This window comes from Tachypleus tridentatus, chromosome 6 (genome assembly GCF_004210375.1).
Source record: "Tachypleus tridentatus isolate NWPU-2018 chromosome 6, ASM421037v1, whole genome shotgun sequence".
In the NCBI taxonomy this organism is placed as follows: domain Eukaryota; kingdom Metazoa; phylum Arthropoda; class Merostomata; order Xiphosura; family Limulidae; genus Tachypleus; species Tachypleus tridentatus.
Window position 1 is genome coordinate 89,779,945 of NC_134830.1, and position 26,783 is coordinate 89,806,727.

The 26,783-nt window shown below is 33.1% G+C and overlaps 1 protein-coding gene across 1 annotated transcript in view; it reads right to left on the reverse strand.

Moving 5' to 3' along the window:
- Window positions 1-15,628: 15,628 nt before the first annotated feature.
- LOC143253009 (uncharacterized) overlaps window positions 15,629-26,783 on the reverse strand; it is a 52,678-nt gene continuing 41,523 nt past the window's right edge. The window contains exon 3 of the mRNA XM_076506045.1: window positions 15,629-16,052. Coding sequence (XP_076362160.1) covers window positions 15,997-16,052 — 56 coding nt within the window. The 3' untranslated portion in view covers window positions 15,629-15,996. The remainder of the gene's footprint in view (window positions 16,053-26,783) is intronic.

The following is a 26,783-nucleotide window of genomic DNA, read 5'->3' on the forward strand; positions in this document are numbered from 1 at the left end:
TTGTGGTTGTTATCAACAAAGCGGGTAAACCAAAAATCTTTTTTAAATAGTCATGATTAGATATTACCGGTGGAAAGTTCTTTGTTAAGACATTTTGGTTAATTACTGCACTTCTTTCTAGTGGCTCTAAATCTGATATAACAAAATAATGAATTAAAAAAAAAAACATCACATGATCGATTTCGTGTTAGTGTATAGCTGTGCAGTGAACCGTTTACAATGTGTTCATTGCAGGGTTTGGAAATCAAACTTTATCTATATCAACCCCTAAGTCTCCTTCGGGCCATCGGAATCTTTCAGGCATAATATTTCATATTTCATTAAAGTACTGCTGTTCTACCAATATCGAGGGATGTTTTATGTTTTTACATAGAAGACACAATGTTTGTGTTTTAATTATATGGTTCAGTGTGGAGCATGTTATTTGAGACAGGGCATACCAAACTGTTGAGTACTCAGTTGAAAACATATAAACATTGGGTGGAAGCCTTAGGCAGGGTGCGAAATGTCCTGGGGGCAGGGTGCGAAATGTTCTGGGGGTTGAGGGGTGGTGTGGTAGTTTTGTGCTCAAAGCTACAGAATTGGCTATCTGCGCTCTGTCCCCCGGGGGAATCAAACCTTAATTTTTAACATTAACCTGGAAGCTTACAGCTGATCCACTGTTGGATGGAGGGTGTGGGAAACTCATGACTTTAGATACAGTATTTCTTTGAAGTGTTTCTTAGCATGACTAGAATATCAAAATGAACGATAGGTTTCACTATGTAAGTCTGCAGAAAAGGTACTCACTATTATTAAAGTTCGATCTTGTGTGTTATGTTCGGATATGTCAAGAGTGATTAAACATTATCTAGCAACACTTAAAATTTTTACAGTAACAAAATATTGAACTTCACAGAAAAGAATACATTTACGCGTTACTTCGTGGTGTTAAAGTAAGATTTTGTTTTCCAGAAACAGAGAAAACATTCATTAAATGATTTAACAATAAGCAAGGATAACGTTTTCATCATTAATTAACAAAGATTTTATTAAATATTACAGGATAAACAGAAAACATGAATTTATTGTAACAAGGTGCTAACCCTTTTTTGTCCTACCATTAAATGGCCTGGCATGGCCGAGCGCGTAAGGCGTGCGACTCGTAATCCGAGGGTCGCGCTAAACATGCTCGCCCTCCCAGCCGTGGGGGTGTATAATGTGACGGTCAATCCCACTATTCGTTGGTAAAAGAGTAGCCCAACAGTTGGCGGTGGGTGGTGATGACTAGCTGCCTTCCCTCTAGTCTTACACTGCTAAATTAGGGACAGCTAGCACAGATAGCCCTCGAGTAGCTTTGTGCGAAATTCCAAAACAAACAAACAAACAAACAAACCTACCATTAAGACAGAGGTAATTTCACGGTCTTTTGATGCTAGAAGTCCTGAGTACAATTCTCCGAGGTAGACATGGTAAGTAGCCTAATGTGGCATTGCTCTAAAACGACTAAATCTACTCATTTTATTAATGAAATAATTGATAAAATAATGATCTCTGTAATAGAATAATTCTTGATCAATTTTCCATTTTTAAAGTATTTTCTACATTATAAACTAAAGTAATTATGAATGATTAATAATAATAGAAAGAAAACTTTAATTAAATTTCTTAAAACATCTGCGATTCACAACAAGAGATTACTTCTGTTTTTTAATTAGTCAGAGTACTGTAACTGTAACTACATAATACTTCAGTGGCTTTTAAATTAATCACTTTCAGAACACATGCGCTGTTGTTGTTATTATTATTTAGCTACTATCAGAAGATCTATAAATATAATTACTTCTGTTTTTTAATCAGCCATCTTCAGAACACTTCCAATTATGATTAGAACGTACTTCTCTTTTTAATTAATCGACCACAGAACATCTTCAAGCCTGTAACTAGAGTGCTCATCTAAATCACATTAAAATATCAAAACTATCGTCGTTGTATAATACATAATTATACTTTTTCTGTAAAGACTGATCAACATCTCTTAAAACACTTTAAATATTTCATCGTAGATTCATGTCACTCTCATTAGTGTGAATAATAAACACTGTGCAACTATATAAATAGTGCACCAATTTACGTATTTAAAAAATCACGCCATATACATACTTTCTGACTTCCTAAACCTTCCTTCTTATTAAAGATATTTTTACCGTGTTTCATTATTTCAGTGGTTTCGCAAAAATTCATATTCGCTCAACCGAATAATATGACGACTAGAAATATTCTAATTATAGATCAAGGGAAATAGAAACTCTGATTTTAGTGTTGTAAATCCGTAGACTTACCGCTGTACAAGCGGAGGACTAGAGAAAATGAACGTAATTGAAATGTTACAAACAAGAATAAAAACTCTATACAATAGAACATGTAAATTACACTTGACATGTTATTCAGTTTACAATGAGTCTAACTCAAAACATTTTCGACCTATAATTAGAGTGTTGTTCTGTTTATGTTACATTAAGATAACCCTGAAATTACAGTTCGAATCCCCTTCACATCAAACATGCTTGCCATTTCAGCCATGGGGGCGTTATAATGTAAGAGTCAATCCCACTTTTCATTGGTAAAAGAGTAGCCCAAGAATTGGCGGTGGGTGGTGATGACTAGCTACTTTCCCTTTAGTCTTACACTGCTAAATTAGAGACGGCTAACTCAGATAGACTTCGTGTAGTTTTGCGCGAAATCCAAAACAAACAGACAAACAAACAATTTATTTTATTTAGCCACATTCAAAACATTTACCTGTAACTTGAATTTACTTTTGTACATCAAAAAGATCGTGATTATAAAGAATAAACAGCATTACTTAATTTGGGGATGATAAACAAAATAAATAAATAAATGTAAAATTAACTTTAGAATTATTATGATTACCATGCAAACTTGTAACATGTATTTATTTTTACTTTTCTTTTGTACATTTAGCATTTGGCGACAGCTGTTTACCGAATAAACTATCACAGATCAGTACTGTATGACTGATTTTACAGACTACGAGAGCAAATCGTTCGGTAAAGAATTAATTCATATCAATTTACTATAATTATCGTCTTAAGCCTTTATAGCCATATTAAAAGGTAGTTATTGCAAACGTTTGCATTTTGTTTTATAAGCTCTTAAATATGTGTATCTTTATTAGGGTTCAGTTTTCCGCCGTCTTTTTCACAACTTCTATGGCCTCTGAAATTGTTCTAAGAGACAGATATATTTCTCACTGTAACATTTCAAGAGATTTACGATCTTTAAACTTTCGGCATTATGGCTAGTTTTAAGTGAATCAACAAACTGGAATACCATAACGCTTTGTTAGACACCAGATCTTAGGAGGTTATGGATTTAAATACTGAGGCTTTCTTCACTAGAGAAGTGTTCCTTGTGGACTCATTGGTGAGTAAATGGGCTGCTAAAAGATTGAAAGTATTCTTATCATTTTCTTTAGATTCTCAGCAGGAAACCCCGTCACTTAAAGGATTTCTTGGACGCAAAGGGGATTAAGTTTACATTAGGTTTCTAAAAGTCCAAAGAAACCCAGATCTGCGACACTTGCATTTTAGGATAAGAAAGGAGATTAAATGTTAGAAAGCTTTATTATTAATTTTCCATCCTTTGCTATAATTTATTATTTCAAACATCACTAATGCGCACGTAGTTATTAACGCTTATTGAAAACTATTATTTTCATATGTGTTAAAATTGAGTTCTTAATATTAGTTTCCATATTTCTAAACGACATTTAAGTTTACCACAGTTTAATAACAACAATATAAAACAGCTTATTCATAGAGAAAGGAGTAAAAAAATATTATTCTAAGATGTAAAAACAAACATTTATTCTGCAAACATTTGAAAATAAAATTAATAGAACGAGACATCAACATTGTTTACCTGCACAGTAATTTATTCATAAAGTTTTTAACTTATATTTCTTAAACCTTAATAATAAATTTTTGTGCAAGTAAAAAATGTTGATGTCTCGTTCTATTAATGGTATTTAAAATATAATTCTGTCACCTTACACTTGAATACACTTATGAATGCATTTTGTGTCGTAAAATTAAACGTATAAATTATGAAAATGTATATCTATACCTATCTTTCTTTATATACACACATATAATTATTGTTGGAAACTCATAAAAAACATGTATAAATAGTATTTCAGACATGTGTTAGGCTACCTAACCTACGCTTATAGCTTGAATTTTCAAGTTATCGTTTTTGCAGTTTAACATGGGTTATATAAAGCGGTTCACCAATTTTGGAATTTTTTAACTTCTTTTTTATCTAACATGTTTGTCTAAATTTTAGTAATGATTGAATACATTTTTTTCTTTCAAACACATGACACTTTAAGAAAAAAAAGAAATCTGCGTTTGAAAGAAAAAATGTATTTAATCTTTACTAAAAGTTAGACAAACATGTTACATAAAAAAGGAAGTTAAAATGTCTTTAGTGAAATGTATGTCAATCGACAAGACAGATTTTAAATGATTTAAAGCCGAAACTTGGTGTTTGATAATACGGTGTTTCCAACCTCACCACCACCTCACACAACCCACGGAATAGAGAGTAAGACTAGACAGAGATCCCTAAGGTACAGACATCACTTATTTAGACATGCTGATCAAAGGAAAGAAAACCAGTTGGCAGTATCCATCACCTACACGATCAATCTTAAATTAATAGTAGGGTGGACTATCACAATTATAACTCTCCTAGTGAAAAACGTGGAGCGTATTTTATGTTGTATCGCAACTAGAAACCTTGGATTTTTCTCTAGCCAAATGCCACGTCCAATCTTTAAGTTGAAACGTGAACCAGCATAATGATTCTAAATATATGTGGAATTACATACAATTTTAATTATATAAAATATACTTCAGTTATCACTTCGTTATTTTAAAAAAAACTCTAAGATAAATTCTACATTTAACCCAGCTCAGTGACTTAAGGCAGTTTCAAGAGTAAATTACGTTTATAAAACAGAACAATTTGGTTAAAACCCAAATCTACAGTTCGAGAGAGTTAAAAGTAACATCAATTATGATCAATTTAATTGAAAACTAGCTTTATAAAGGATAAAATTGCATTCATTCAGCAGAATTTTAAAAACTTTCGGAGGTTAAATCTTTAAATATTTATTTGTAATTGCTGAAAAGAGTTTAAGATATTTCTGATGATTAAAACCTTTAAAATTATTATATTAAATTAACCCAGTTTTAGATACTTTCGAGGAATAAATTCCTGAAGATTGAATAGTACTGAATAAGCAGAGATTTAGAAAGTTTTCAGAACTAAATTTCTAGAGATTGTGATGTAACCTAGTTTTAGATACTTTTAATATATAAATATTTTAAGATTGTATTGTATTTACTCACCATAGGTTTAGATACTTTTGATAGCTAAATCTTTAAAGATGGAATTATATTGATTCAACAGAGGTTTAGGTACATTTGAGAACTAAATTTCTATTCTTTGAATTATACTGAATTAGCTTGTTTGTTTTTGAATTTTAAGCAAAGCTACGAAGGCTATCTGCGCTAGCCGTCCCTAATTTAGCAGTGTAAGACTAGAGGGAAGGCAGCTAGTCATCACTACCCACCACCACACTCTTTTAACAACGAACAGGGGGATTGACTGTCACATTATAACGCCCCCATGGTTGAAAGGGCGAACATGTTTGGTGTGATGGGGATTCGAGCCCTCGACCCTTGGATTAGGAGTCGAGCGCCTTAACCACATGGCTATTCCGGTATAACGATTTCAAATTACCCCCGTTTTCAAGTTACCCCCTGGTAATAGAGTACCGGGGGAGTAACATGAAATCGATTTTAAATTACCCCCCTTGATTTCAAATTGCCCCCTCTTCTAACGCTAAAATGACAAACATAATGATTGCTTTTAATATTTGTAGTGCGTGTCGAGTACGTATCTAAGTACATGATAATAGGGAAAAGGCCTATTATTTCTTTTATTAAAATTGATAATTTATATAAGGTAGTTTAAGGGCTCGTCTTCGCCAGACCACAAGGTGTACATACTGTCTTCGTTCAATATATTGTAATTTATACATATTAATTTTTTTATATTTCTTTATGCGCACTGAAATAAAAGTGAGTGATTGATAGCATGAGATATAGAACATGATAAATATTCGAATTTTTACATTATTATTAATGTGTTAATTTCATTTACACTCACTGAGTGCGATAAAAACTTATAGTATCTTAACAAACCGTTAAAACGAATCCATCGGGAAGGGGGTAGTTTGAAATCAAGGGGGATAAGATGAAATCGATTTCAGACTACCCCCGGGGATAACCTGAAATCAATTTTGTCCTACTCCCCGGTACTCTGAAAACGATTTCATATTATCGGGGAGTAACTTGATAATGGGGGTAATTTGAAATTGTTACACCGGGCTACTAAGTTAGCAGTGGCTTAGATACGTTCAAAGACTAAATGTTTAGAGATTGGATTGTAATAAATTAGCTAAGGTTTACATGTTTTCAAGGACTAAATTTCTGAAGATTGGATTGTGTTAAATCAGCAGAATTGTAAATAATTTACTGTTTTCAGTACTTTTATTCCAAAAACTCAAGATATTTTTATTGATGTGAACTCAAAACTACAAAAAAAAAAAGATCGATTGACTTAATATATTTATTTATGGAGAAAACACTGGTCTTAGTTTAGTTATTTACTCGATATTTTTGTTGCTCTGTTATTAACGTGTGCTACAATAGAATTATATTGCGCTTAATTTTAAGTCTACAGAAATACCTCAAATCAACATAACGCGAGACTCGGTTAAAACGTTTCGTCCTGCTCTACTAATCCCCAAGATATGATCTGGATCGTTTCTCATTTTTGTTATGTATTAGTTACTAGAAAAACGTTCGGGTACGATAACATTGGAAAGAGCAGTTTATTAGTAAGCGACATACAACAGCGTAACTTAGATTATAAGACATCTGCTGATACATTCTCTGAGGCTCTAACTGGGATTAGAAGGCAAACACTTTTCATACTATACCGACAGATCAAAATAAAGCACTTGGAAAACTGACGTTAATCAGTCTTGAAGAGGAGCAAACATAGCAGAAAAAATCAAAGAATTCCTTTATTAAAACGAATATAACCATATTTAGTAATAAGAACAGATTTTTTATTCCAAAAAAAAGATAGGTAACACAAGAGACGCACACACACACACATATATATATAACTGCATATCTATACTTCGGTTGAGGGAAGAACTGACATACGGTTTTGTTGCATATAAAAACTGATAAGGCACTCCGGAATAGGTTGTTTTATTTATATTTTGTCGTTTTTTTTTGTTTTTTTTTAGAGCTTTATACACTTGAGGCTGATCTTCGTCAATTCCACCCAGTTGTGTACAGACAGTCTTCTTGTTTTGAGGAACCATCTAGTTTAATAATACATATTTTTTTAGAGATCAGTGGTGATAAATTAAAAGTTATTTGAAGAGGTTGTCTTTAAAAGTAAACACACTGATTTCATATCCATCTCAGAGATATTCACTAGATATAAATCTATCAAAAGTTAATGTTCTTTTTCAACTTTGTTTCACACGTTGTTTGTTCATTTTCTCAAGTGCCACTTGCTTGTTTGGATAACTGTGTCTGGCTTTCAGGAACAAGAGTTAAACAAAATTGTACAGATCTTAACTAAAACGGCCCCATTGTGTTATGTCTGCGGAACTATACCTCTAAAAACCGGGTTTCGATACCCGTGGTGAGCAGAGCTAGCCCTTTGTGTAATTTTGTGCTTAATTAACTTAACTAAAAGAAAGTAGAACAAACAATTAAGTCTAAGCTTTCTGGATTAAGCTATCAACCACTTAGATTAAATAATTAGGTTTTTTTTTTGCTATCTAACGAATAGTCATGCTATTTATTAACACTGATGCATAATTTTGGGTTATAGAGAAACTGCTGATAAACATAACTCATGACTTTTCGCTAATGCAGCACAAGATCCAAGTAAAAATTAATATTTAAGGTAAATAATTCGGTAGTAGGCACGAAGCGACATTGCTTAAACAAGCAATTACTTTTAATGCTACAACAACAGAAAACATAGTGTACCAACAGTAGAAAATATGAAATAATTAAATAAATCTAAATAAATAATACGCTTGTGTTGGTATTTTTGGAACTCCTCTGGCATGAAACGCTACAAATTTCATACCGCAAGAAAGGTCTTTGACCGAATACGCCAGAATGAATATTGGCTTTTCCATTCAGAATTACTTTACCTGTTTTTGTTTAGTCAAAAATTTCAAAACAGCTAGTATGGTACACCATGATACAGTGTTATTGTCATCACTTGATGGTTGGCTTCGATTAGCTATGATTTCAACTTTAGTTATTTAATTTGCAAAGTACTTCACTTCACACAAACAACACTTGACCCGCGAGTAATTTCGTAAAACAAATGAAAATTTCGCTAAATACAATTGCTATGGGCTTTTCCGACTTAGGTTTAAAACAAGCATGCGCAATTCGATCAAAATCACGTGAACACGCATTCAGACATTTCTGCACAATCAGCTACGTTTGTCTTCATTACGACTTTATATTTACTTTACTTTGCAATAATTTAGCTTCGGTTCGTTTCCTAGACTACTATAAACACCTTTAATTACATTTTTCTTTAGTATGAGTTTTAGTATTCGATTTTGTAAATGTCTTTGTGCCATACAGTAAACACTCATAACTCTTTCATACTCTTTAAACTACAAATGTACTATAAGTGCAATTACTTTACTTTATCGTTTATACCTGTATTTTTATTAAATACGTAAGTTTGTTTGTCTGACCACGTTTTTTTTTTTTTTTTAAATAGACCAGGATTTAGGGACCTAACATATAACACCTACAAGAAAGCTTAGTTTAAGTGGTGTGCAGAAAAATGATAGAATAAGCAACATTTAAGAGAAAAGCATGAAAATTAATACAAATGTTTTGCGGGTAGCGGTTAGTAATAAGTGAGTATTTAACTAGTTGTGCTAACTGAAGAATCAATATCATAGTTTAAAAGAATGCAGTATGAAACTTGAGACTTCAGGAACAATTTACGTTAACTGAAAGTTTCCTTAGCGTTCTTCAATTAATACTTGTTCCTGAATAATTCTGACCATATTATTATGTTAAAGGATCAGTATAAAATAAAAATAGGTGTTTTACATTATTATGTTAAAGGATCAGTATGAAATAAAAATAGGTGTTTTACATTATTATGATAAAGGCTCATAATAGTAGGTGTTCTACATTATTATGGTAAAAAATAAAAATCACTGTGAGAAATGGACAATGTATTCTACATTATTATGCTAAACATTCTATATTTAACATTTAGTTAAATCATTAGTACAAGAAAACATTTCCTTCGTATCTTGAACATGTACAACAGTAATTTACTATAGACTTTGTCATGCGAAGACTTTGCTTTCGTTTAATACTGATGTTAATTAGGTCAACTGGATAAAGCTATGACTAATGTTAGTTGGATTCTTGTCGGCGACACCTTTTGCTAAATGCTGGTGTTGATAAGGCAAACTCGGTAATGTTATATTAGCGCTGTTAGCCTGAACACTATTTAAAAGTGTGCAAAACGACTGATATGAACTCATTATACGATATTGTTAATGAAAACCTGTAGGAAGCCAGTAGTTTGACGAAAATCATGATATGTTTCACTGAGATATATTCTATCACACACTATAGGACTCGAAGTAAGAAAAGAACTACAATATGTCAAATTAACGAATAATTCTTGCTAAAAAACTGAGTTTGGCAATCAGTCAGTATTCACATGTGGCTACCAGTTAGTATTCACATGTGGCTATCAGTCAGTATTTACATGTGACAATCAGTTAGTGTTTACATTTAGCGGTCAGTCAGTATTAACATGTGGCAATCAGTTAGTATTTACACGTGGCTATCAGTCAGTATTTACATTTAGCTATTATTATTTACATTCGGCTATCAGTCAGTATTTACATTTAGCTATTATTATTTACATTCGGCTATTAGTCAGTATTTACATTTAGCTATCAGTATTTACATTTAGCTATTATTATTTACATTCGGCTATTAGTCAGTATTTACATTTAGCTATCAGTATTTACATTTAGCTATCAGTATTTACATTTTCAATGTTTTCTAAGATAATACGAATCTCGCAGTAAATGTTAATTTTATAAAGGTCTAATAGTTCTAATGCATTTAGATGTGTATTCAAATCCCATTTCTTGTCAATATATATTAATTTAATATTACGCACAACAACAATCCAAAAACATCCATTGAGTTATTTCTGCTAGTTGAAAACTTATAATGTTAAAAACCGCGTTTCGATACTCGTGGTAAAGACAGCACCGCCAGCCCATTCGTGACAACAAACAAATCAACTCCATTTATAACAAATTCGTTTCTTTACAATATCAGACTTTAATATTTTTATAGTGCAGTAAACGTTTTTTTTCTGCATTTGAGTTCACATTTTTTAACAAAAACTGAAAGATTAACACCATCTCGAATATTACCATCAATATAAGTATTCACACGTATACACAAATTGAACACATTACTAACATAAAAAAATTGTTCAAGAGTTTCCTTCTGATGGAAATAAAACTAATAATCTGAAAGCTGTAAGTAGAATACCCACACATTACAACCCGGCTGTCTTAAACAGCTGAACAATTTGATTTATGAGCATGAGTTTTATAAATTTTTAATGAATGGTTTATCGAAAATGATGAATACCAAGTCTTATTTAGTTACGTTAATTTAACCTTAATAGAATGTGAGCTTATAACAAATTTCAAGTTTATTTTTGTATAATTTTCACATGGAGAGTAAAATAACGGTCCGGCATGGCCAGGCTGTCAAGGCACTCGACTCGAAATTTGAGGGTCGCGAATTTGAATCCCCGTCATTCCAAACATGATCGCTCTTTTAGCCGTAGGGGCGTTATAATGCGACGATGAATCCCACTTTTCGTTGGTAAAAGAGTAGCCCAAGAGTTGGTGGTGATGACTAGCTGTCTTCCCTCTAGTTTTACACTGCTAAATTAGGGACGGCTGGTGCAGATAGCCCTCTGCAACCCTTTGCGCGAAATTCAAAAACATTAACAAAACCAACAAAAAAGTAAACTAATTTCCAATGTCATTAAACACACCAGATGGCAGTACGAGCATTTAGGATATATGCCATGTGTGACAGGTCAATTTAGAATAAAGACCCTAGTGCACACAAACTTACAGAGTGGTTGAGATATTATGTACAAAAAGAGAAAATATTTAACATGAATTTAATATCTGACGTATGACTGTATAGTTTTAACAGTTGACTCAAGAAATATAATTTTATCTTCGTCAGCCTGTTTTGGTCGTGACTACATTACTCATCACACTCAATTGAAATTCTGTGTAAAAAGTAAAAACATCTCTCAATAAGTTTGCAAAATGATGTTTGTGAGTAACATGTAAATGTAATTGTACTGTTGTTTCCATTTGTTTTCCTGTCAAATTATGTGGCTTTCTAAGTAGAAACGTGCACTGTTTTCATGTAACGTTTCTGTAAGTGCATTATGTTTTAATCACTATTAACGTAATTCAGGCTTGCATTGTCATCAATTTCCGAAATGTTCTTGTGAAGTACAGCACAAAGAAGAAATCCAAATTTAATATCAAAGAAAAAAGCAAATTCATGTATTTATATGTGGGGTCTGTTTTTCTTTATAAATTTCATAAAAACATCTGATTTTATCTTTTATTTGATTCTCGCCAGTATACATTGTTCCTCAGTCATCAGTTTATTTTTTAAATATAAACACATTTACTGCTTTTATGATGATTCTACACTCAATTTAAACAAATAAAATATGGTAAATAAATTATTCATGCTCAATAACTGTTTGATATAAATTAAATAAATGTGACAATTCCGCAAATATAACTATGGATATTAAAATTACTTCTCATTTTGATATTAAGAGCGAATTTTACTCAAAATAATAATAGAGAATAGAGATGTAAATATACTTTAGATAACAAGCTAAGCTTCATGTTTTTTGGAAACAATTTTATCTATTTTTAGATGTAGCTTTGCAGCATATTCTAAGTATTTCCTGAAACAGTTTTCGTTGGTAAAAGAGTAGCTTAAACATTGACGGTGGGAGGTGATGACTAGCTGCCTTCCCTCTAGTCTTACATTGCGAAACTAGAGACGGCTAACGTAGATAGCCCTTGTGTACCTTTACACGAAATAAAAAACAAAACAAAAATACTTATGAGAGACATTTTATACCATTGTGGGCATGTGTATCATCAAACTCCTAGGTAAAACAGCCACAGTCATAAGAAGTACACTATTGTGCAAATTAATTGAAACAAATAGTCATTTTACAATATTTTCAGCATGGCGGCCGGTGTAGGCTCGCTGGACCCGCTGATTTCCTTTAATATTCATTTTTTCACACAAATGGTGTCATTAGCTGTGTTTTGCAGTACGGTCCATCTATTTTTGGGATATATGACGAAATTTTGAGGAATATTACGTCATTCGAAATTGCGTTAGAAGGGCAAGGAGACCAGTCAAAAAACAACTTCTTACCAACTCAATGAAGAAACAACGGTATCAATGGGGTCTGAAATACAAGAACTGGACTCAAGAACAATGGAGGAAGGTGTTATTCAGTGACGAGACTCATTTCTTTGTACAGGGTCAAAGAAGTCTGCACGTTCGCAGATCTCTAGGTGAGAAACTTCGAGAATCTCACATCAGTCAGTTCGTAAAACATCCCTTGAAGAAGATGTTTTGGGGCTTTATCAGCTACGATGGCGTCGGAGGCTTGCATATCGTAGAAGGTATGATGCGAGGACCACAGTACATCGAAGTTTTGCAGAGAAGAGTCGTTTCAGAATTGAAAAAGATATTTCCAGATAGATTCGGCATTTTTCAGCAAGATCTGGCTCTGTGCCACACATCGAAACTTGTGAAGAATTTTATGACAACAACGCGAATAAAAGTGCTGGACTGGCCTGGAAACTCTCCGGACTTAAATCCTATTTAAAATATTTGGGCAATTTGTAAAGAAAGACTTCGGGGAAAAGACTGTACTACGAAAGTGAAGCTAATTGAGGCCATAATTGAGGTGTGGTACCGCGATCCAAAAATTAGTAAAAATTGCAGTCAACTCGTGGACTCGATGGCAAAGCGGATTAATGATCTTCTGAAAAATAAAGCCGGTCATATCATGTATTATTTTGTGAGTAATTTTTGGATTCTCAGAAATAAAACGCAAAAAATTTAAAAAATCGTAATTTTCCTTCTTGTTTCAATTAATTTGCACAAGGGTGTATGTTTCAATGTCTAAAAATAAATGGTTTATATTTAGTCTTTGTTTTAACTACAAAGTGCATTTGCCAAAAAATAGTGAGTGGAGAAAATGTGCTTGTTCATTTACTAAGACAACTATACCACATAAAATAGGTACCGCCAACTTAAGTGCAAAAAAACTCATTAAAAACATATCAAGTATCGGTCACAAAATCATCAGCACCAGAATCTTTAGGTTTGTGTAAAAATAAACACAAGAATTTTTATTCGTTCTTTTCAGGTGATGCTACCGTTATTAATTAAAATAATCATTTAAGTCTTTAAGTTCGGGCGAGTTTAAACTTCATACTAATGTAATGATAAAAATCAATTTTTAAAATGACGTACTTTACTTTTTCACCCATGACCAAACGCGTTACCTTGAAATTTCCTTAATACTGCAAAATGTTTATATTAAAAGTTTAACAAAAGCACGAGTGTATCTTGTGAATTGGCTCATATCACAAGAACCGCGACACTGCATTAGTAGATTTTTCTGACACGTGACATAATTTTTATTTTATTGCTAATAAAAATAGTCTTATAGCAGCGATACATAAAATTTTTTTATTAACAACAACAAAAAGTATTGTCGCCATTTTATAAGACGTGTTTTATTATATTTTAATCAATATGTAAATAGGTATTTATCGAAGTTGATAACTTTTTTTTTTTTAAATTCGTGCCTTTTTGAAAATAGTAACCGTATTTTCCGGCGGCGAAGACGCTATTTTTTCCCCAGAAAATGTCTCAAAAATTTACTCTGCGTCTTCCAGGCCGAAGGTTACGTTGCTTATAGGCCTAAACCTAAGCTTAGAGGAAGCGTTTTGATACTAGACAGTAATCCAAGCACCTCTAATATGACCTAGAATGAAATGTATATGTTACTTAGTGTTAAATAAATAAACAAACAAGAACAGGTCACCGTACATATGGTGCTGTAATACCGGCACTCTTTTTAACTCCTCGGGCTTAGAATAACGTTATTACTGGTAGTAATACAGATATTCCAGATATAATATAAGGTGTACACTTTTAAAGGTAGATATGGCAAACAATAGCTCACAAAAATCGAGAAGTGGGCAAGAGGATTCATATACTGTAAATCACTAAACAATCCACGAAACATTTTGGTAAGATTGGCGAAAGTGTTGCGACTTTATTCTTAGGTTTATCTTTTATTTATTTTTTCAAAATGTAGCTAATCAAAACAGAGGTGCGTCTTCGATGCCAGGAAATACGGTAATTTAGGATGAAAAATATCTCACTTTCACTTTTCATTCAAACGTTTTTCTTTTGCGATTGTCATTTTCTGTTGATATGTTGAGAGCTTTACATAATATGAAGGAAGCAACTTACCAAAGTGAACCGCGTTGTTTTAGTGTCATTACACTTCTGGTCACTCTTCGCTTGTATTTATAAAATGAGCATTCATTATTTTCTCGAAACAGCAAACTTTATCATTTTTATATATGCATGTTTATATAGATAATTGTTGTATTTATTACAAGTACATGTTATACGTTCAAGATGTGTATTGTTCATTGAAACTACTAATATTTTTTTATTCCACAACCATTTAACTGAATTTAATAATTCTATACTGTTAGTAATTCTATAGTTTCGTTTCATAGTTTTAAGAAGCTTATTACAGCCTTACCCTAACATTGAACAAACAACAGCCACAAAGTAGACTCAGACTGCAACTACCTGTTTAAAGAAAAGACGACATTTTGACTTCTCTACTGAGGCGTCACTATAAAAGCCGAAACGTCGTCTCTTCTTTAAACAGGACATATGGTCCTTTAAAGTTCTCAAACATACAGCAAGAGATGTTAACGTAAAAACAATATTCAATATTGATAATATTTAATATTTGTGTTTATTAAAAGTGAGGCAATCTGCAATTTAAGAGATCCATCCCAATGTTCCTATTTTTAACTGACGCGTTTAACCTTCTCATTGGAACGTGTATAGATAAACAACTCTCCGAAATTTATTTATAGATACACAACAACAGGAAACGAAAATAACACAAGTTTTAATGTTTCTTCATTTATCTGAAACTTGAAACTGATTAAAGTTTGGAAGTTTCAAGAAAGAATGCTCTAGACGAAACGTATGTGTCCATGGTAATGAAAGAGTCAATATCGTTATATGAAACGAAGACAAATAAATTCTTTCAATGTTTATTAATATACAATATTTCAGTTACATGGGAAAATGATTCACAACTTGGTGTTTTCAAATATTCTGAAAAAGGTTTAGTTTACATTTATCGTTATAATATAGAGAAAAAAATGGCGTGAATAGTAAGAACAATCAATTCTGAACAAAATGTTATTTCCTAAAATAATAACCTGTATTCAAAGTTTTCTAACTCAATTACAAATGTACTAAAACTCATGTTCAATGATTTATAGAACACGTATCTGAATCTGCAGTTACGTGAAATCCAATGCATTTTGTTGTTTTCTTCGTGGGATACGAGGGGGAGTAGTTAAGGGAGACTAAATAGCAAAGATACAGTTGACAGATCGACTTAGTCCTGAGAAAGAATGCTGGCCAGAGCCTGGTGGTTTTCAGGTGTCAATGTATCTGGAGAAAAAAGAAAGAAATAATATTATGGTTCCAGAAATTATGAAGAAGTATTTATATTTTCTAGAAATTATTATAAACTTTAACATACTAGTAATTAAGGTCAACATTTTTCCAACGATCACACTTTCTGTTTTTCCTATAAGTTGCCAATTTTATATTTCTATAAAACCAGAGTTTTCCAGGTCAAGTTAACGAACACTCTATTTTTCCGATTCTACACATTTCCGTAAAGCAGCGAACGTCTTACGTTATCGGCTTCCAAGTGCACATTTAAATATACCAAAGATATAAACAAATGTCCATTGTAGCTGCAGTTTAAACTATACAGATAAATAATTGAACGGTTTTGCTGTATTTTAAGTTTCTTCGGACATGTTTTTAAGAAAGACAGCTGCTAATTTCAAAATGTGGTTGGAGTATTCTGATATAGGTAAAACATGTTCATTTATTTCAATGTTCGGTTATTTGTGTGAAGTTACATTACAATAAGGCTATAATAACTGTCTGGTAGATAATGTTTAAGTTCAAGATATATAACTTGTTGATCAGTTATTTGTTTGAAATTACGTCACGATAACACTATAATAATCTTATCAAATCTTTCATCACTGATTATTAATTTTATGATGTGCGTTATAACATCATAAAAACTATTGATCAATACTGGTATATCTTGTATCTTTCTAAGCTTGTAATGAGCAACTTAAGAAAAATTATTCTTTGTTACGTCTTAATATACAAAGGTGTTTTTGTTTTTATTACTGGTTTGCAAAACAGAAAGATATTTGAATAGACAATATAAATAACCCTCTTACAGTTCATTTCAAGATAAGAAAGATGAAAATATCTTCAGCTAAAATAATACAGTTGTTTTAGATAGTAAGACAAGGCACGTTTCAAAAAGTGATGTAATTGTAGATCCTTTGTTTCTTCAACATAAATGATAAAATAGAGAATCATTATTAAGAATAGAACGCGTAGAAAGTCCTCGTACAGCTTTGAGCGAAATTCAAAACAAACAAAGATTAGAACATTTCGTAATGGTAGTTTCACATCACTTAAGTAAGTTTCGTTTCATGGTTACAACTGTACAAAAGATTAGTTGTCTTAAAAGTCAACTTAATGTAACTGATTAGGAAGATCTTATGTCGATCACTGGATGTACTGAGGTCAAGAAACTGCTTATCTCAGTGGTTTAGTAAGTCACAGGCACCAGTAAAGCCGAGTCGCTACTAATAAGGCTCATAATGAGCGACGTAAGTCACTGTGCTTCGGCTAATAGTGCTGAAGTCCAGAATGTTTATTTCAAACAAAATTAGAAAAGAAGTACATAGATTAACTAAGTAAATTATATATTTAATCTGTTTTGTTCACAGTTAAGTTTTGTTCATTATGGACCGAAAAAAATGTTCGTGCAGTAGGATTAGGATAAAAAATTCGTTTCACTTTTACTGTAATATCTCGACAAAAAGGATATGAACTGGATATTTTTTTAAATATGTCCACTCTTTATCAACTGTTCTTTTGGACTTAATGCAGATGATTGGGCTTTGTACCTCAGTGCGCTGGTAATTACTAAATGAAAGTTATCAGCCGAAAAAATTCCGTCTAGAGTATTAAATTCCACATTTTAGCCTCAACTCTGTTGGGAAAAAAGTAGTGTATGTAAATATACGCTACATTACATCCTAACGAAGTAACTCTTTAGCCCAACCTATCCTACATCGAATACAAATACTTTGCCGGCATTTAACCCATATAATGTTCATGTAAAGAAGGAAGATTGTTCATCGAAATTGTAAACAGTTTATTTCTTTTGTACATTTAAATGTACATTTAAAGTCACAACCATCTTTATATTTTAGTTCGGTTAGAATGTGGAATACAATAGGAATTTTACTATTTCAAGACCGTAAGTTTTCCACGGTTTGAAAAAAAAAACATCTTTTCAAGCTCGCCTGATAAAAAATTATATTTGTTTTCTTCGGTCAGTAATGATCAACAGCATAGGTCTGTAGATACGAAACACAAATCAATCAAACTGTGGTGCTGTTGAGGAGGGTAAACGCTTTTATCTGCACCTACTTCACTTGAAGTCAATCAAAATATCGTTTGGACACTGAAATTAGAGAGGTGTACTTATAGTTACATAGTAGAAAAATGTAACACGTATTGTTGTGTTTTCTCTCTTTTTCGATGCCACAAACTGATGTCAGGCTTATTTATAGGTAGATACTAGAAACGTGTAACACTTATTGTTGACTGTATTTTTTCTTACTGATACCATTAACTGATGATAGGTTTGTTTGTTTGTTTGTTTCTTTGTTTTTGAATTTGGAATACTCTTCTACCAACGAATAGTGTGATTGACCGTCACTATGTAATGCCTCCATGGCTGGGAGGGCGAACATGTTTGGTGTGACAGGATTCGAACCCGTGATCCTCAGATTACGAGTCAAGTGCCTTAACAACCTGGACTTGTTGGGCACAGATGTTAGGTTTACTTACTTATAGTTAGATACAAGTAAAGTATAACACTTATTGTTAACTATATTTTCTCTCTTACTACATACCGATACCGTAAACCGATGTTAGACTTATTTATAATTACATACTAGTAACGTGTAATACTTATTGTTGACTATGTTTTCTTCCTTATCGATACCGTAAACTGATGTTAGACTTACTTACTTATAGTTAGATACAATTAAAGTATAACAGTTATTGTCGACTATGTTCTATCTCTTACCGATAACGTTTGTTTGCTTTGGAATTTCGCACAAAGCTACTCGAGGGCTATCTGTTTTAGCCGTCCATAATTTAGCAGAGTAAGGCTAGAGGGAAGGCAGCTAGTCATCACCACCCACCGCCAACTCTTGGGCTACTCTTTTACCAACGAATAGTGGGATTGACCGTCACATTATAACGCCCCCACGGCTGAAAGGACAAGCATGTTTGTTGTGACGAGAATTCGAACCCGCGACATTCAGATTACAAGTCGAGAGCCCTAACCACTTGGCCATGCCGGGCCTATTATTTTAACAACAGATGATTGTAAATAGATATGACTAAACATTTATGTGTGAGTCAATCACAGTTGTTTGTAATAGGTTGGGGAGGAGCTTACATCATTTTACGGTATCAGTAAGGAAGAAAATATAGTCAACACTTACTTGTATCTAACTATAAGTAAGTCTAATATCAGTTTACGTTATCGGTAGCCCGGCATGGCCAAGCACGTTAAGGCGTGCGACTCGTAATCTGAGGGTCGCGGGTTCGCATCCGCGTCGCGCCAAACATGCTCGCCCTTTCAGCCGTGGGGGGCGTTATAATGTGACGGTCAATCCCACTATTCGTTGGTAAAAGAGTAGCCCAAGAGTTGGCGGTGGGTGGTGATGACTAGCTGCCTTCGCTCTAGTCTTAAACTTCTAAATTAAGGACGAATAGTGCGGGTAGCCTTCATGTAGCTTTGCGCGAAATTCAAAACCAAACCAAAACTATTGAAAGGAAATGTAAATTATATTACACGTAAATTAGACAGCGTAATAAAATAACCCAATACTTGTCTTAAATATAAAGTTGATACGATCAGAAATGGAAATATGGATAAATCATTATAGGTGACAATTTTTGAAAAGTAAAGTAAATCATCAGCGACATCATTTCAATTATTGTTGTTAAAGATTAAATTTGATTTCCCAACAAATAAATATTTTAAAATTCCCAGCCTGGGATGAAACAGTATACGTGGGTTTGTTACTGCTACATGTACAGTTAAAGCGTTTATTTGAAGTGAAGCAACGCAATAGACTAGCCATGCTATGTCCACCACAGATATCGAAACTCGGATTCTAGAATTGTATGTCATACAGACATACCGCTGTGCCACTGGGAGGCGGCTAAAATGGGGGATAAAAATGATTCTGTACTTGATAGGAAAATTTCTCTAATATAAAAGAAAAATAGCTCTAGTTCTGTATAGTCTTGTTCGTAATTTATGGTTAAGGGAGTGAGAATGTTTATTGAGGGGGGAAAAAAGAATGCTTTAGAATAGTGTGAAACGTAAGTACATTGGTCGTGACAGATATATTTAAATAGTTTAATTCAAACTAGCATTACAATTATTTTTAAAACTTTGGTTTTCTAAAACATTCCACCACATTTCTAAAATACTGTTATGGCCAACATTTTGTTACGGCATTTTACTTGTACATGTATTAGTTAGTATTTCTAAAACTTTAATCTTTTTTATATACCCCCCCCCCTGAAATACACACCCGGTTGTTAAGCGATAACTCTAAAAGTTTATAATGTTAAAAATTTTGTTTCGATACTGTGCAGTGGGCAGAGTTTAGACAGCCCATTATGTTATGGTGCTTTTTACCTAATAGCAAATAAGAAAAGCGTAGGATTAATTTATGCTGTTGCCCAGAAATACACATAAAGTTAAACCATACTTTTGTCAAAGTCTGTACTAAAAATGCAAGCTGTAGATATGTATCTCTTACCTTCTTACTGTTACTTACAATTACACTATATCCGATTATTGTTCTCGGTAGCTCAGAGGAAAGCTTGAGAGCTCATAACGCTAAAGGTCTTATTCATACAGCGAACAGTAAACACATAGCACGTAGCCCATTGTACGTCTTTGCACTTAGCAAAATAAAGGAACTGAAGCTACTCGTTAATTATGATGATAATAAACACTAATTAAGCCTATTATATTTTAACCATTACCTTTTTTATCTATTTCCTTAAAGAGTTAAATTATTTGTTTGTTTGTTTTTTTTAATTGCGCTTAAAGCAACGCGAAGGCTCATCTCCGCTAGCCATCCATAATTTAGCAGTGTAAGACTAGAGGGAAGGCAGCTAATCATCACCACCCACCGCCAACTCTGGGGCTACTCTTTTACCATCGAATAGTGGGATTGACCGTAAATTATAACGCCCCCACGACTGAAAGGGCGAGTATGTTTGGTGTGACGTGGATTCGAACCCGTGACCCTCGGATTGTGACTTGAATTAGAAAAATATATAATAATAATATTCCGACCACGCTATGATCATCATACCCATTACTGACGACGCGTTTCGTTCAATTCAAAGTTTATCAGGACTGTTGATACACAACAAACGCAGTGGTGCTCGGAAATTACATTTAATTTATATAAGCCATTTTTTTAACAACAACTGTTATGGGGTGAAAGTCTTTTCTAAGATGGCAAAACATAATTATAATTAATTACGACTATCATAAGACATTAGTGTTAAACTTATTCTCTACCTACTTCATTAGAGTAGAAGAACGCTGTGCCCCAGTCGATCTCATTAGATTTGGGTTCAAGGAAATGTGTTGTCAGCAATGGATGTGGAGAGCATAGTGCAGTTGGAATACTGTTATTAAATATCCTTTTGGTTCTTGAAAATCCCTAAAGGATTATATAAAAGATTGAGTATTTGTGCCATTAAAGTTCGAGGCTTGATCCCTGCAGTGAACACCACTGCAGATAATCCATTGTTAAGTCTTCCATTTAAATCATACAAACTGGTCCTGAAATCTCCGATTTATCATTTCTATTACAATACACAGAAGTAATTTTGAATAGAAAAGTTGCAAGGAATAAAATGTATTGTGTATGAAAGATTTATTTTATCTAAATTACCAAAAACTCGCCTTTCTTTACAAACATTTTAATTTTGAGGGCCGTCATTCAGTTTTGCTTATATTAGTTGTTTCTTTTTAATTTTGATGTTATTAGAACGTTGGTTTATGTTTGTAAGTAAGTTAAAAGTGAGTCTGAGAAAAAAAATTCCTCTTACCAAATAAAAAGAAAACAATATTGATACCATATGTTCCCTAAAGAAATTTCGAACTTAGAAATAATTCAACGTCACCTACACTAGTTGACGAATTATTAAACCCATTTTCAACTTTGCTAAATATTAGGTTTTTGAAAATGTACCAGTAAGAAGTGTATTTGACAATGAGAGCTCCAATGAATCAAAAATATTTCTGTAAATCGAAAAGAGGACTGTCATTGAAAAGAGGACTGTCATTGCTGCTTTTTAGTTAAAGTCTAAATAATTACGAAGATTGTATTCTTTGTGTGGTGAGCCTTGGATCTCTTAGAAAGGGTTGAAGACTTCAAGGTGGTGTTGAGGTCTATTTGATAGTTATAAACTTAAAACTACTGTTCATTTGCTTACACTGGCAATACTGTTGTTGTTTTACAATGTCGTTCTTTATAATTCCAATTAACATTAAACCATCTAGGATCCATGGTTCGCAGTTTGTTGCCAAGAAAACGCGTAATCGTTATTCATTTTTGGCTGTAATATTCTTTCCCAATCTTTAGTTGTTATAAATGTTGCAGAAGAAAAAAGAAATACGGGAGAGTATTATTCACAATTTCGCTGAGTTCGTATGACGTTCAAACACATATGAAATTCACGCAGCTTTTAAGTTGAGAACATTCCCATATTCGTCTGAAGAAAACAAAACAAAACAAAAAAACAACAAAGTGAAGGCACCTCAGGACAGCTCTTCATATTGCGTGTTAACACGAACGTAATTTCCGGTTAGAATGGTGTTATGTGAGTGGAAGCTAGGTTGAGAATAACACAGTTGTAGATCTGAAACTTTACAATCAAAATTGATTTGTGATTAATAGCTTTTTGTAGCAAACTTTTGAATTGAAAAAATCATTTTTAAAGTTTTTTTTTGTTATATCTGAATATACATGCATATATATGTGTATGTGTACGTTGAATATACTCTAGATAACTTTGAAACATTTTACTAAAGTTATTTACAACAAATGTTTATATTGATTTTGGTATTCGGTATAGAAAAGAGAAAAAAAAATAAAATTTTGTCATTAATTCACCGTGAAGAGAAAAAGTTATTTTGCAGTTAGGCACAAAGCTACACTAAGAGATATCTATGCTCTGCCCATTACGGGTATTGAAACAAAAAATAACACTTTACATTTCACATTGACAGCACAATAAAATCCTTGCATTCTTTCATAACGTATAAGTCATTCTGAAAAACTCAATAAAATGTGTTAAAAGGCTGTCCAATAACATTTATCAATTTAAAATTGTAAAGACTAAGATTTAAAACTTAGATAAAAATAAGTTTATAAAAATGTATTAATGTAATAATTAGAATTAGAAACATATGAATGCATAGCAAAATGTTTAACATACCATGTCCATACGTGTAAGGAATCCATTACGTTCAAAACTTACAAACAGATTTGAAAGATGACATAGAAAACTTTATGAACATAAAGTTAGTTGTTTCAAAAAAAGTTTTCCGACTGCTATCCTAAACGTCATACTCAAGCCAACATAAGTGAATAAAAATAACTATACAGTTTCAGATAACATTCTGATTTAATATATTGAAATTGAATGAAGTAGTCTTATGGCTAGCGGAATGGAAGGTCTAAGGTTCGACCCGGCGGTATACTGCTAAACATTTTCGGTACTTTCAGTAGTGAGTATAAAGGAGGTAGCCAAACTTGCTATTCGTTAAAGAAATACATCAATAAAGCCCATGATTAAAGTAGCAATTTTGTATGCCTTCTAAAAACTACAAAAAACTGAATCCACTGAGAATAGCAATACAAAATATACAGTCATGTTAAAAAATTAGGACACCCTATGAAAGCCTGTGTATTTTTGTAACATTTTTGGATATATAGATATTTAATCTCAATTTTAACAATACTGAGAGATTATAGAAATATAACTAAACAATTAAAACTGAAGAAAAGACTTTTCAAGATCTTCTGTAAATGTAATTCTACAAAAATGCATATTCTAACTGAGGAAAAAAGTTAGGACACCCCCACATTTATTCCCACTTAAAATGGCTCGCTCAACTCACACACAGGTGTATCACACCAGGTACACATGATTAGAAGATTGTTACTCAGCATTTTGAATGAGGCTTGCCCTATAGAAACCTCAGACATTTAGTTTGGTGTGCTCCTGACTGTTGAAGTGAGAGTGAGCACCATGGTGAGAGCAAAAAAGCTGTCTCAGGCCTTGAGAAAGAAAACTGTAGCAGCTTATGAGTCTAGTAAGGGATTTAAAAAGATCCCAAAATATTTTGAAATCAGCCATTCCACTGTCCGGAAAATAGTCAGCAAGTGGAGGGCTTTTAAAACAACTGCCAATATGCCCAGGTCTGGTCGTCAAAGCAAGTTCACCCCGAGAGCAAACCGCAAGATGCTAAAAGATGTCTCCAAACACCCTAACATGTCATAATGGGACCTACAGCAGGCTCTGGCCACTGTTGATGTGAAAGTGCATGCTTCTACAATCAGAAAGAGACTGCACAAGTTTAACTTGCATGGGAGGTGTGCATGGAGGAAACCTTTGCTCTCTAAGAGAAACATCTAGGCCAGACTGAAGTTTGCCAGAGAGAATGTAGACAAAGACCAGGACTTCTGGAATAATGTTCTTTGGACAAATGAGTCCAAAATTGAATTATTTGGACACCAGAACAGAGAACATGTTTGGCGTAAACCAAATACAGCATTCCAGGAAAAGAACCTCATACCAACTGTAAAGCATGGAGGTGGAAGTGTCATGGTTTGGGGCTGCAGCAGCGGACCTGGTCAGCTCACAATCATAGAATCCACCATGAATTCTACTGTGTATCAGAGGGTGCTTGAGGATCATGTGAAACCATCTGTAAGAAAATTAAAGCTGAAGCGGAGCTGGACCCTGCGACACGACAATGACCCAAGACATACCAGTAAATCCACCAAGGATTGGCTGAAAACTAAGAAATAGAGAGTCCTGGAATGGCCAAGTCAAAGCCCAGATCTTAATCTCATTGAGATGCTGTGGGGTGACTTGAAACGGGCTGTACATGCAAGAAACCCCTCAAACATCTCACAGCTAAAAGAATTCTGCATTGAGGAATGGGGCAAACATTCTTCAGACCGATGTCAGAGACTGGTAGATGGCTACAAGAAGCGTCTCATTACAGTTATTTCAGCCAAAGGGGGTAACACTAGCTATTATTTTTCCTCAGTTAGAATATGAGTTTTGTAGAATTACATTTACAGAAGATCTTGAAAAGTCTTTTCTTCAGTTGTAATTGTTTAGTTGTATTCCTATAATCTCTCAGTATTGTTGAAATTCAGATTAAATATCTATATATCCAAAAATGTTACAAAAATACACAGGCTTTCATAGGATGTTCTAACTTTTTCACATGACTGTATATATATATATATATATAAATTAAAGACACATTGGTTTTTTTCAATTACGAAATAATGAGTTTTGCCTATTACTTTTATGTAGTTTGTACTTACTCTGTAATGTTAGCTTTCAGTATGTAAGTAACAACTTCAAATGAATGGAGTTCTGCTTGTTAGGTATGCGCTAAGTTAGAGTTTCGCTTCGTTTTCACATAAAATCTCATGCGCTTATGAGACATTTGCATCTTCGCACCACAGAATATATTTCAAATATATTTTTTAACAGCAAGCATCCATAACCAGAAAACACAATTTAGCAACATCGTATAAAATATATTATCATGCTCTTACTACAGGATAATGAATACCCGAAACATTACATATCTCTGTTTGTCGCAGTATCGCTAGTATTATGCAAATAGCTAATTATAGTGAAACCGTTGTGTATATTAGTACTGGTAAAATCGATTGGAAGATTTAATATATTCTGTAAACGAATGAAAGTATAATCCTTGAACTGTGCGAAATTCAACAATATAAACCATCTTATTGTTAGTTTGATATCGTTACAGTTGGTGTTTCTTAAGTTACTTTTCAAATTAATTGTGTAAGTAGTTAAGTGGGACTGTCATTCATATGTGAATAATGTAACATATTCACGAAGTTCGCGGGAACAACCTGAATACGGCTGTGATTAATGGATCCTGACGTAATGTGAGAGTAATATTACTCCCGCTGCTGACAGTATCAGCGCAACGTAATCTACCTGTCTCGAGATTTAAGAGAGAAAGAGAGACATGTAACTTAAGCCAAACAAAGTATTATCACATTTTATTTATTCGATTTTTTAGTATGGTTTAAGACCTATTTGCTCCCTTCGTGCTGGTAATGCAAACCTTCTCTAAAAAGAGTTTGTTTGTTTTTTCAAATTGAATGACAGCTATTTTACAACAACCGAACTTCATTATGAGGATTAATTCCTTGGTTTTTAATTCATGGCCTGAAATACTACCCTATCATATGTCACCGCTTTTTTCTTTGTTTCAATAGTTGTTTTACTACACCTCATCAACATGTATTTTAGTGTTCTCTTATTTAAATCGTATCCGTTGAGAACGTCTTCAATTTTGTGTTTTTTCTCCTAAAACTGCACGAGCGAGTTCTATATTAATGTAAATTTGCGATAATTCCACAGTGCTCTTTTAAAAATGGCAAGAGCCATTATACTTATAAACAGTTACGATTTCGAGAAAAAATTCTAAAAAGAAAAAGAAGAGACACTAGTTAACCAGAATACTAATGTTATATAACAAATACGACTACATAATAGTCGGTGTGCATTTTCTCGTTCTAAATACAAAACAATAAAGTACAAGACACTTATTATCAAACAATGGCTTTGTACTGATGGTTAGGTTAAAATAACAAACAATATCCCGGTTTGAAAGCCTTCAGCGTTTAAGAAGTAGATCAGTTATATTATCGAAACATTAACGTTCTT